Source organism: Coregonus lavaretus (genome assembly GCF_964263955.1).
Source record: "Coregonus lavaretus genome assembly, chromosome: 8".
Classification (NCBI taxonomy): Eukaryota; Metazoa; Chordata; class Actinopteri; order Salmoniformes; family Salmonidae; genus Coregonus; species Coregonus lavaretus.
In genome coordinates this window covers 11,163,349-11,175,968 of record NC_139995.1, presented here as the reverse complement: position 1 = coordinate 11,175,968, position 12,620 = coordinate 11,163,349, and the positions used below count along the sequence as shown (strand labels likewise).

General features: G+C 41.2%; 1 protein-coding gene across 1 annotated transcript; it reads left to right on the top strand.

The window, feature by feature from the left end:
* Positions 1-3,670: 3,670 nt before the first annotated feature.
* Positions 3,671-8,649, top strand: LOC311134126 (mitochondrial import inner membrane translocase subunit Tim17-A). The gene is made up of 6 exons (XM_084167711.1): positions 3,671-3,746; positions 6,567-6,666; positions 7,243-7,306; positions 7,420-7,548; positions 7,879-7,989; positions 8,149-8,649. Exons 1-6 carry the CDS (start codon positions 3,721-3,723, stop codon positions 8,220-8,222), a joined length of 504 nt encoding a protein of 167 aa, XP_084023837.1. The 5' UTR covers positions 3,671-3,720; the 3' UTR covers positions 8,223-8,649.
* Positions 8,650-12,620: the final 3,971 nt, after the last annotated feature.

Sequence of the window (12,620 nt, the reverse complement as noted above, 5' to 3'; positions counted from 1 at the left end):
AGATACAGGATGGAGACATCTGTCCATTATTTGATGGTAGGCTAATACAGTACAGTAGGCTACTGATACAAATGCAACAGATACGTTTACTGTATTTTGTTTTAATATATTCTGTTTAATAATACAATTTCTAATGCTTGAGAAATATTCATTCGGCTATGTCAGTCTGTCTATTGATTGGTTGACGGAATCAGAAATAATTTCCAATATCTATATAAGATATGTTGTCTCAGTAGAGCCCTGTAACCTGTAAAGATATTGAAGCTGATGGGAAAGGACATTTTGTGACCAAAATGGACAATTCTGTGTGCCATGCAAAGTATAAGACGTCAAATAGAGCTTAATAAAAGGTTTGTGTACACACACAGCGAGCGAGCAATGAAGTGTTCTGTAGCAAAGCTAATGATCTAATGCACTGTTGTGTGTATAATGTCAATCTGATGTACATTTCTGTACACATGGCTGGCCGACAACACTAAATGGAATGTGACCTTTAGTGAGAGAGAGTGAGTGTACATTGTTTCCGACAGATTCACTCCTGCAAGATCATACCCTTCACGCAACCAACAAAAGAGAGGGGACTTAACTGTCTACTACTAGTAGGGAATATGTGTTATCATGTTTTGACAACATCTGACACTGGGGGTTGAGAGGGATAGCGACAGGCCAGTTTACGTCTCAACTGCCCAGCCTAAACCTCTGTATCCACAAAATGCCTATATTTGGTCATTTCTCAATGAAGACTTGCACCGTGATTCATTCCTTTCTTGTTCCTAATAATGGGAAGTGGGCCAGTGGTCTGTCTAGCTCTCCCCATGAACACTGGTCTGATGGAGAGAGGGAATGGGGGGGGGGGGGGGGGGGGGTTTCTGGTAAGGTCACGTGGTCAGGAAAAACTCTGGCCCCAGTAATTGAAATTAGTGAATAAAGAAAGAGTTTGGTATTTGGAGAGCCTTTAACCAAAAAGTATTTGGAGAGCTAGCTGGTAAACATAGGGCCCAGAGATTTTCCTTGGCTTATTTCTATTTTAATGACAAGTTATCCATGAAGATAAAACAATATAAAAATAAATATAGCTGTGAGCAGCAATGAATGGGGTTCACAGGATGACAGAAAGGACACAAGATCAACTGAATAACCAAGCAAGAACTCTATCATGTAGGAACTATCTTCCTTTATGTGCAATCCAGAGTCTAAATACAAAATCTGGAGTGAAGCTGACGAATGGTTCATGAGGATTAGACGAATGCAGATGATTTGGAGCATTAGCGTCACATATGCAAAGAATTAGTTAATAGTTTCCTTGTTTTTTTCTTGTTGATATAAATACCAAATTCAGTTTTAGTTTAGTTTAATAATTCAACCATAAAAAATAGAAAAACATACAACTTGAAAAACTTGAAAAGCCATACATGCACATTAGTAAAATCATTGAGGATAACACACAATAAAGTCTGGGACTTATTTCCATTGTGGTCCTCTTGAAACAAGATGGCTAGGCAAGATGGAACACGGTTGAACACAGTATAACAATGAGATAATAAAACAAAAAACAAAGAAGAAGAACATCTATCTCATCATTGCAGTTACATCATAGAGGTAATTCATATGGGCACAGAAGACATCAAACAGTTTTTTACTTTATTTTTTAAAGCTGCCCAGAGAGGACGTCGTTTTTATTAGCAGAGGCAACTCATTCCACTCTGAGGCTCTAGTATACAAGAAAGTACCTTTCCCAGCATTACTCCTGAACCTGGATAAGCACACATTAGCAACACCTGATCTGGTGCTGTGATTGTGTGCATCCCTAACACAGGGAAAGTAATCAGTTAGATATCTGGATGCAGAACCATAAATACTCCTGTAAACCAAACCCAGTCTAATCTGGGACACCCTAGCCTCAACATGCAGCCAGTTGAGTTCCTGAAAGCAGCTCCTGCCTATGTGAGTACGTGGACTCACCTTGAATACTATCCTGATCAGCTTATTCTGGGCTATCTGGAGCTTCCCCTTCATAAGCTTAGATAAGCCCCCAAACCAGGAAGTACTAGCGCAGTCAAAATGGCATTGAATGAGGGCAGTGGCTAGCACTTTCATTAAGTCCTTATCAAGCAGCTTGGACTTTTTAGCCAACAATGTAGTCCTGGCATTAACCTTCCCTAGCACTTTAGTGGCCATGCTCACAACTCCCAAGCTTCCATCAAGGATGCATCCCAGGTAGCTAACAGAGGTTTTTGTAGTCAGCACCTCACCCCCTGACTCCACTCTGATTTCAGAGGACCTACTCAATTTAGGTCTGGATACAAAAATAATTGCCTCCGTTTTACGTAAGTGCAGAGATAGCTTATTATCTCCAAGCCATTTGCTAATGTTGGTAAACTCTGTGCTAAGTATGCTCTCCAACATAGTTTTACTTTTGTGAGACAACAGAAGTGTAGAGTCATCCGCATAAAGGAAAAGATGGCAATAATAAGCATCTTTCATATCGTTTATATACAGTAAAAACAGTTTAACAGTTTTGTGACACATAAATATATCTTTAATAACCCTCCTTGTGCAAAATTTAATAAAATGATCACTGATTCCATGTACCATTACTCCACTATGCGATATTTTGGATTTCTCAGACACCAATATTAAGATAATCGTTACTTTGCACTGTTTCACATACCCTGGTGGGATCTTTTATCATTTGGGTCAAAGCAAGTGATCTACAGAAGTGCATAAATACATTGTGGGTTGGGCTATCCTTTTAGCAGACATCAGTATTGGAATCCCTCTAACAGTGTGGTTCACCTTAGGGAAGTCCATGGTCCAATTTGTAAGTCGCTCTGGATAAGAGCGTCTGCTAAATGACGAAAATGTAAAATGTAATAGCGATGACAAGTTTCAAGTGGAGTGGATTTACAGTGACCAATCCCTTAGCTTTTCTCAAACAAAGTTCAGCGTAATTTGATCCTATGGTTCATGAGAAGAACATTTTGTAAGTCTTTTTTTTGTGTCTTTTTTTGCATTTTAGCGTGTGTGCTAATATGCATCTACTGGTATAGTGTGGCCATCTTTGAATACATCTTTATTTCTCAAACTCTTTAGTGACTATTGTGATGAGTCCAAAGACCAAATTTGGAGTGAATCTGACTTTTAGTCCATGAGAATAATAAATTGTATAGATATTTTAAGCATTAGCGTTACATAGTCAAAAAAGTGAATTGTTAATAGTTTCTTATTATTTCAAACTTAACATGGTTCATCATGGTAATGTCTTTGATTATCCTAAAAAGTTTCATGCTGATAAGCCATTGTGAAGTGGAATTACAAGGGATTTAACTAACCTAAGTCTTTGCTGTGAACCCCTAATAAAGATCAATGAATGCACAAATAAAATAACAGTTGTGGTTTTATTTATTTTGTGACCTCCTCTTCCTCCAGTTGTTTGGTGCTTTCATGACAAGTGGGAACTCTGTAAAAAAAAATAAACAAGGTCAAATCATGACAGTGATCTTCAGGTTGGAAAGTCAGAGCTCTAGAAAGAGGCCCGAGCTCCTGACATGGAATTCCGATTGGGATTTTTCCCAGTTGTATTTAACGCCTGAAGTCGGCGATTTCCCAGTTCCAAGTTGTTCTGAACCAAGCATTGAATGCATTGAAGTCAGAGATGACCGAGTTTCCAGTTGTTTTGAACGCGGCAGTTACGTCAGAAGGGAACAGTGAAAGAACAAAATGGAGGAATACGCACGGGAGCCATGGTGAGTGTAAGCAGCTAGTGAACTAAATTGCAACACACTGTTGCTGGTGTCGTAACAGCATAGCGATATAACCTGAAACAATATACATTAAATATATTGTTAATCCAAACGAATATGTTAAACCCCTAAACCGTCCGACTACGAAGATGTTCAGCTAAGCTAATGTCCGATGCTAGCTAGCGGAGTTGGTAGCCCACTTCAGTGACCTTGTTGAGCGTTCAGACGCTGTTGTTTGATGTGGATGATTTGATATGTCAAACGTTAAATGCTTAGCTATAATTTCACGTGTACGTTGTGTGATACACATTATTCACCACAAGTTAGTCTGAATAATTCCCACATTTGCTTTGTAACTAGCTAATGCCCATGTTCCCATGTAGCTAGCCCTGCTGCTAGCTAGTGGTTGTGCCGGTTGCTCAATCAATTTACAATGCATGATGTAACTTCTCCATGCTCCCTCAACATAAGAAAGCCTATATATGAAGTACTTAACAGACACCGATAGTAAGTTAATGATAACTAACGTTAGTCCACTCGCTAACGTTATATGCTAGCAATTGCAAGGGCTATAGTTGGTAAGATAATGTGCTGTGTGACAAGCTACCTTTCAAGCTGCTACAGTAGCAAGTTAGCTAGGTAACAAGCCTACTAGTGTTGTCACGATATCAGGCCAAGTATCGCGATACCATGTAGGGGGCACTGTGCTTTACTGGAGAAATCAAAATGAAAATAAAAGCTGAAATATTTACTGCACAACATAAGATTAAAAAAAAAACAACTAAAGAATGACAAAAACTAAAAAGCACCCTAAGGAAAAGCAAATCTAAAAATAGGTTTTAAGATCACTTTTAAATATGTCCACGGTTTTGGCTATTCCAGAGGTTGGGGGCATAATAACTAAAGGCTGCCTCTCCATGCCTCTTGGGCTTTGGGATAGTTAAAAGGCCAGTACCAGAGGGACCTACTGGGTACATAACTTAAAAGCATGTCTGACATGTATTGGGGAAGGAATATACATGCGTAATTAATTGTATGTCCTTGTGACAGTAAGGGGAAAACACTGCATGAAACCTTCTTTACTCTTCAGTTAATGCACACACTCTCCCTCCCTCACATACTTGGTGGTACCACCGCCTCGCCCCTACCAACTCGGTCGGAGGGCCCTCTGAAGTCACGTGTTGCTGACGAAACCGTGGGTGACTTCCAGAGAGTGGTGAGGAGATCAATAAATCCATTTAAATAATAAAACAAGCATTCAAATGAACAAATTCCCCCGTCGTTTTACAAAATATAAACCTCAGTAACAGTTAAACATTTAATTTGTTAAACATCTTTTACATGTGTCAAGTCTTGACATCAGACATAAACAAATGCATGTATATATAATTAGGCACGCCTCTCCATTGTTTTGTGTGAAATTGCGCAAACAAAAAAATAACACAGTGCCTTATGGGATTCCACTTCGCTATGAAGCCGGCAGCGTTGCAGGCTCAGTCGAAATGCCTACCGGAGGGGCCAATTAGCCCCTACACCCTCGATAACTTTCACTCCCTCAGCTTTGGGGCATGTGCAAATGACAGAGGCGTGTGCAAATGGAGGGCAGAGGGGAAGGGAAGAGGGTGATTTGGGATTTAGCCACTCTGTCTCCCTCTCTCTCATAAACACACAAACCACTCTCTCTCCCACAAACATACACACACTGCTTCCAACTTTAAAAAAATTACGCACCAAACTGAATTTAAGGAGCACCAGAAAGATATAATATATATTACGCTAACATTAGGCTGTACCTTTCTTCCTGTGCCAATCAAATTTGCCTAGATCTACTGTCAAGGTAGCAGGTTGTTAGTTACCTCAACGTTGTTTATCAAACCAATAATTAGCGACGGGGGATTCGTTTAAATCACAGACTGCAAAATTATATAAAATGCATGCGAAATTGCACAGGAAGGAAAAAAGGTAGCTCTTGTAATATGGGTAAACTTTTTCTTTAACCATTTGGGCTAGAGACATGCCGTTTTCTTTACTGTAAAGCTGCACGCATGCCTGTTGCTAAGCTGTGCTCCATTTTTCCTCTTTCACTCAGAGGCAGCGTGACAGCGAACTTGCAATTGCAAAGCCTACTCAGACTGGCCTGTGCTCTTGGTTATAACATGCGATTTAAACGATACAATGTATCAACTTTGCTCGCTATGTGCTCTGCTCCAATGTATCAAATCTAGAAATGTAACAACAAGACACATCAGGGTCTGCATCCCTGCTTGCCAGCAAAATTGTGTTTAAAAAAACTGATGGAGGAATAGATGCGCAGGAAGAGTGGACAGAGAGAAGCTTTGAGTGAAGGCTGGTAGGGGATGAGGCTGGCTGATCTCAGCTGCCACGTGAGCTGCGCATGAAAGTGAAGTGGACATTATTGGAATGACACATACAAGAGACTTTAACAAATGTAACTGACTTTATAAAAAATTTATAACAGGCAACAGCTGGATCTTTAGATCGGTAGGGCTGAAACATGGTAGTATCATATGAAACGGTACTACGGTATTCTAAAATGTTGGTATCATAAGTATCATGACGTTTTGGTACCGTGATATTTCCGTGGTACTGGTATACAGTGCAACACTAGCCTACCATTATCTAACATTACTCGGTGGCAATCACACACTTTGAATAGCCTGTTGACATGAGCCTTCAGACTACTTTACACTAGCTAGCTATGTATCATGCATTTAAATGCACCTATGACCCTGAAGCAAACTGGTAAAGACCTGTGTGCTTATCTGCATATGTGTGTTTATTGAAAACACTGTGTTTTTGCAGTCCGTGGAGAATCGTGGACGACTGTGGGGGTGCTTTCACCATGGGGGCCATTGGAGGAGGGATCTTCCAGGCGGTCAAGGGCTTTAGAAATTCACCTGCAGTAAGTTCAGCCATGCAAATAAATTCACCCATGTGAAATATTACACTGAACAAAAATATAAACGCAACATAAATTGTTGAAATATGAGCTGAAATAAAAGATCCCAGAAATGTTCCATGTGAACAAAAAGCGTATTTCTCTGAAATGTTCACAACTGTGTTTACATCCCGGTTAGTGAGCATTTCTCATTTAATAAGATAATCCATCCACCTGACAGGTGTGGCATATCAAGAAACTGATTAAACAGCATGATAATTACACAGGTGCACCTTGTGCTGGGGACAAAAAAAAAAAAAAGCCTAATGAATTTATTTCAATTGACTGATTTCCTTATATGAATTGTAACTCAGTAAAATCGTAGAAATTGTTGCAAGATGCGTTATATATTTTTCTTCAGTGTAAATTGACAGCTATGTTCGATATAGCCTATGGGATATGAAGGAACAGTTAAGTTAAAGTTGAATTTATGAAATTGCCCATCAATTAAAGCCCTGTTTGACTGAATGTTGCACTGTGCTGAATGGGTTGTGCTTAGAAGAATGAGGAGTTTTGATGCCGTCTTCTTTTTGTTCTCAGGGGATGAGCCACAGATTGAAAGGTAGCATGACAGCCATCAAGACCAGGGCCCCGCAGTTGGGGGGTAAGTGCACGTCAAATTCAAGTTCAAGCTTATTTGGTTCTTATTTTGTTCTTAGACTGCAAGTCGTTGTTGCTTGCGCTGTCTGAAACCATGTGGATGATGTTGTATTGTAGGTAGCTTTGCAGTATGGGGTGGCCTCTTCTCCATGATTGACTGTGGGTTGGTAAAGGTACGGGGGAAAGAGGACCCCTGGAACTCCATCACAAGCGGGGCCATGACTGGAGCCATCCTCGCAGCAAGAAGTGAGTGATAGTTTAAGAATTCCCATTTTAAGACGAACATTGCTGTGAAGAAGGGGCCCTCGCACTGTTTTTCTGTCGCACTTTCACCCACATACTCACACAACAAAATGTCCCTTTATACAGATATCTTACAATAACTTTTGCACAAAGTTCACCATTGGTTCCTTGTTGAACACAGTTATGTATATCCGCATGCTTAAAACACAACTTGGGCTTCAGAGCATTCACATAGACTCAGTGTTTGTTCAATGTAGATGTTATATTTTTTGTTTATTGGTGTACTGTAAAGACTAGTCTCTGTTGTACTGATTCCTTTATTGTTGTCCTCAGATGGACCAGTGGCCATGGTAGGCTCTGCAGCAATGGGAGGTATACTACTGGCATTGATAGAGGGCGCTGGAATCCTGCTCACTAGATTTGCTTCGTCACAGTTCCCAACTGGTCAGTGTGCCTCTCTGAGCAATGCTGTCTTATGCTGTAGTTGATTTACAGGGCTACAATGAAGGGTTATAGGGAGCGCAAATGACTGCTTACTGCCCAGTTGTCTTTTGAATGTATTATCCCTAATCTCATCTCTCACCTCTTCCCTTCTTTCTATAGGTCCCCAGTTTGCTGAGGAGCCAGCCCCCATGCCTGCCCCCTCCTATGGAGGAGACTACAGACAGTACCAGTGAGAGGCCCCTCTGACACTCAAGGCCTTTTTTAATTCCTCGCTGAAGTTACACTGAGGAAATGGAGGAAAATTCTACATAATACGCAATTACAATTGCACCTAACATTATGAACTGGGTCAGAGAACTGAAGGGCAAATCCACACTTTTTTTCCAGAGCCGATGTACAGATTTGCCTTTTACCATCCTCAGCCTTGTCAGTTGTGTTTAGTTCACCCTAAATCGGTTAAAATATCTGAACGAGGGAAAAGTTTGTGACTTGTGGGTTTGTACAATCAAACATGCATGTATACCCTGCAAGTGTGACAGACAAACTGAAGCTGATGTTGAGTCAAGCTCACTGCCATGGCTGTCAATGTCCAGTCAAAGATGGATTGTATCAAACTTGTATAATGTCTTTCATATGTGTATAAAAACTTTCCTGCATGTATTTGGTATGTATTGCTTATTTGCCTTATTGTTCATCGTATCTTGTGCTTGTGCGCGCCGTTTTGTAAATGAAATAACTAGGCTGGTATTTTATTCATTCATTTTATTGGAACGGTATAAAAGAAGGCAAATATTCATTATACTGTCCCTGAAAATGTAGGTTTTATAATTACTTATTTATTTTTTGCATTTAATTAACACCAAGAGAGGAGCAAATTACTGCTGGCAAAGGATGTGTCTGAGACAAAGGGTGACAGTGCAAACCTATGGACAAATCTCACCAATTGCTCAATGGTCCTCATGAAAGAGGTTGATACAACTTGTCTGTATGACAGGTTGAATTAAACAAGAATAAAAGTTGTCTAATAAAATGTTATTTTTTAGCTTTTATTTAACTTTCAAACTATCACAAAGTGCAACTTCATTTCCCCTTTAACTTTTTTGACAATGAAAAGGTTTGAAATGAGCTTTGTTGGTGTATGGCTATTGAGTATGCTCTTAAACATATATTTTAGGGTTGTGTTTCAGCAGGGCTGGAGCAAAGCCTGCACACCCAGTAGATCTCCAGGATGAGGGATAGCCTCCCCTGCCATTCATCATGCCACCTCATATCTTTTCTTACCATTTGCTTTGGTGTTGAGTGGCATACATTATTCAGAAGCTACTGGTATCTCAGCCTGGATAACTGTTTCAAGCAGACCACCATAGTCCCCGTGCCCAAGGACACTAAGATAACCTGCCTAAATGACTACCGACCCGTAGCACTGACGTCTGTAGCCATGAAGTGCTTTGAAAGGCTGGTCATGGCTCACATCAACACCATTATCCCAGAAACCCTAGACCCACTCCAATTTGCATACCGCCCCAACAGATCCACAGATGATGCAATCTCTATTGCACTCCACACTGCCCTTTCCCACCTGGACAAGAGGAACACCTACGTGAGAATGCTATTCATTGACTACAGCTCAGCATTCAACACCATAGTGCCCTCAAAGCTCATCACTAAGCTAAGGATCCTGGGACTAAACACCTCCCTCTGCAACTGGATCCTGGATTTCCTGACGGGCCGCCCCCAGGTGGTAAGGGTAGGTAACAACACATCTGCCACACTGATCCTCAACACGGGGGCCCCTCAGGAGTGCGTGCTCAGTCCCCTCCTGTACTCCCTGTTCACCCATGACTGCATGGCCAGGCACGACTCCAACACCATCATTACGTTTGCAGACGACACAACAGTGGTAGGCCTGATCACCGACAACGATGAGACAGCCTATAGGGAGGAGGTCAGATACCTGGCCGTGTGGTGCCAGGATAACAACCTCTCCCTCAACGTGACCAAGACAAAGGAGATGATTGTGGACTACAGGGAAAAAAAGAGGACTGAGCACGCCACCATTCTCATCGACAGGGCTGTAGTGGAACAGGTTGAGAGCTTCAAGTTCCTTGGTGTCCACATCACCAACGAACTATCATGGTCCAAACACACCAAGACAGTCATTACATTTACGTCATTTAGCAGACGCTCTTATCCAGAGTGACTTACAGTTAGTGATTACATTTTTTTTTATATACTGGCCCCCCGTGGGAATTGAACCCACAACCCTCGCGTTGCAAACGCAATGCTCTATCAACTGAGCTACATCCCTGCCGGCCATTCCCTCCCCTACCCTAGACGACGCTGGGCCAATTGTGCGCCGCCCATGAGTCTCCCAGTCGCGGCCGGCTGCGACAGAGCCTGGATTCGAACCAGGATCTCTAGTGGCACAGTTAGCACTGTGATGCAGTGCCTTAGACCACTGCGCCACTCAGGAGTACTATGAAGAGGGCACGACAAAGCCTATTCCCCCTCAGGAGACTGAAAAGATTCGGCATCAGTCCTCAGATCCTCAAAAAATTATACAGCTGCACCATCGAGAGCATCCTGACTGGTTGCATCACCGCCTGGTATGGCAACTGCTTGGCCTCCGACCGCAAGGCACTACAGAGAGTAGTGCGTACGGCTCAGTACATCACTGGGGCCAAGCTTCCTGCCATCCAGGACCTCTATACCAGGCGGTGTCAGAGGAAGGCCCTCAAAATTGTCAAAGACTCCAGCCACCCTAGTCATAGACTGTTCTCTCTGCTACCGCACGGCAAGCGGTACCGGAGTGTCAATTCTAGGTCCAAAAGACTTCTCAACAGCTTCTACCCCCAAGCCATAAGACTCCTGAACAGCTAATCATGGCTACCCGGACTATTTGCACTGCCCCCCCACCCCATCTTTTTACACTGCTGCTACTCTGTTAATTATTTATGCATAGTCACTTTAACTCTACCCACATGTACATATTACCTCAACTAGCCGGTGCCCCCGCACATTGACTCTGCACCGGTACCCCCCTGTATATATAGCCTCCCTACTGTTATTTTATTTTACTTCTGCTCTTTTTTCTCAACACTTTTTTTGTTGTTTTATTTTACTTTTTTATTAAAAATAAATGCACTGTTGGTTAAGGGCTGTAAGTAAGCATTTCACTGTAATGTCTGCACCTGTTGTATTCGGCGCATGTGGCCAATAAAATTTTATTTTATTTTATTTTATTTTGTCTCAAGGACTAAAACCCGAAAGTGTCACCACTAGAGGGCAGTATACACAAGATATCCTGAAAGAGTTGTCCATGTCAGTTTTCCTTTCAGTAAAAGGCATGAGCTAGCGTACACCCAGAGAAAATTATTTAGTGTAGATGTGCTGACTAACGGCGAATAAACTGTAAGCCATAAAAATAAAGACCGTCGCACACTCTCTATATATAAACTCCCAGTAATTTATTGGGTAAAACACCAACGTTTCGGCATTACTGTGCCTTCTTCAGGGTAATGTCATGAATGCGTGAACCAGGTTATGTAGACAAACAGTGCAATTAGTGCAACCAATGACAATAGTGAGGGGGTGTGCCAATTATTAGGTTGATTAGAATGAATTGAGTGAAACTGTTAAAAGACAATAGTTTACAGCATATAGAATATATATTAGGCTATTGTTATCATATGGAAACATAATTAGATATTGTACATAATTTTAGCATCAACATACATTATTGTTGTAATCTGAAACACAACCAAAACAAACAGCAAATGCATCCAACAAGTTTGTAGAGTCACAATCTTAATGTAATCATTGCGTGCTAGGAATATGGGACAAAATACCAAACTTTTGACTACTTTAATACATAAGTGAATTTGTCCAAATACTTTTGGTCCCCTAAAATGGGGGAACTATGTACAAAACGTGCTGTCATTTCTAAACGGTTCACCCGATATTGATGAAAATACCCTCAAATTAAAGCTTACAGTCTGCACTTTAACCTCATAGTCATTGTATTATTTCAAATCCAAAGTGCTGGAGTACAAGCCAAAACAAAACACTGTATTACCTATGCTTTAGCTCAGAGGGCTAACCCATTCTTGTGGCATACAGGAGACCTCATTTATATTAATTTGCTGGGTGCTAATATTAGTCCTATTTCACACATGTGAAAGTGTGTATTGGAAATATATATTTTGCATATCCCAACTCTCCCTGAGACATTCTCGGAGAGTGGGGCCACAGCCAGGGTCTGCCATTAACAACAGCGACCCTGGAGCAATTAGGGTTAAGTGCATTGCTCAAGTGCACAGATTTTTCACCTTGTCTGCTCGGCTAGGCTACCTGCCACTCATCTGGGTTTGATAGTACCTGACTTTACCTGATTTTGATAATAAGGTTGACATTTAAGATTTGCTTAAATGCTTTGGCTGAGTTAACTGATTGGGTTTGTCAGGGGCCATAGGGCCATGATGTTGATAAACATTTTTATTAAATCCTGCATGGAACATATCTATAAATAAGTGAATTATAAAGCATTGCAATTATGAGCTGTGAATTACCCAATGTCCTTTTTTGTTCTATCGTCCTCTACCACCACAAAAGGAACCAGTGCAAAATTTGAC

What these genes read in the sequence shown, in the direction of transcription:
- LOC311134126 (XM_084167711.1), top strand. Translation starts at nt 3,721, where the DNA reads ATGGAGGAATACGCACGGGAGCCATG. An exon ending in GAATACGCACGGGAGCCATG is followed by an intron (nt 3,747 to 6,566) that starts GTGAGTGTAAGC and finishes GTGTTTTTGCAG; the next exon opens with TCCGTGGAGAATCGTGGACG. An exon ending in TTCGTCACAGTTCCCAACTG is followed by an intron (nt 7,990 to 8,148) that starts GTCAGTGTGCCT and finishes TTCTTTCTATAG; the next exon opens with GTCCCCAGTTTGCTGAGGAG.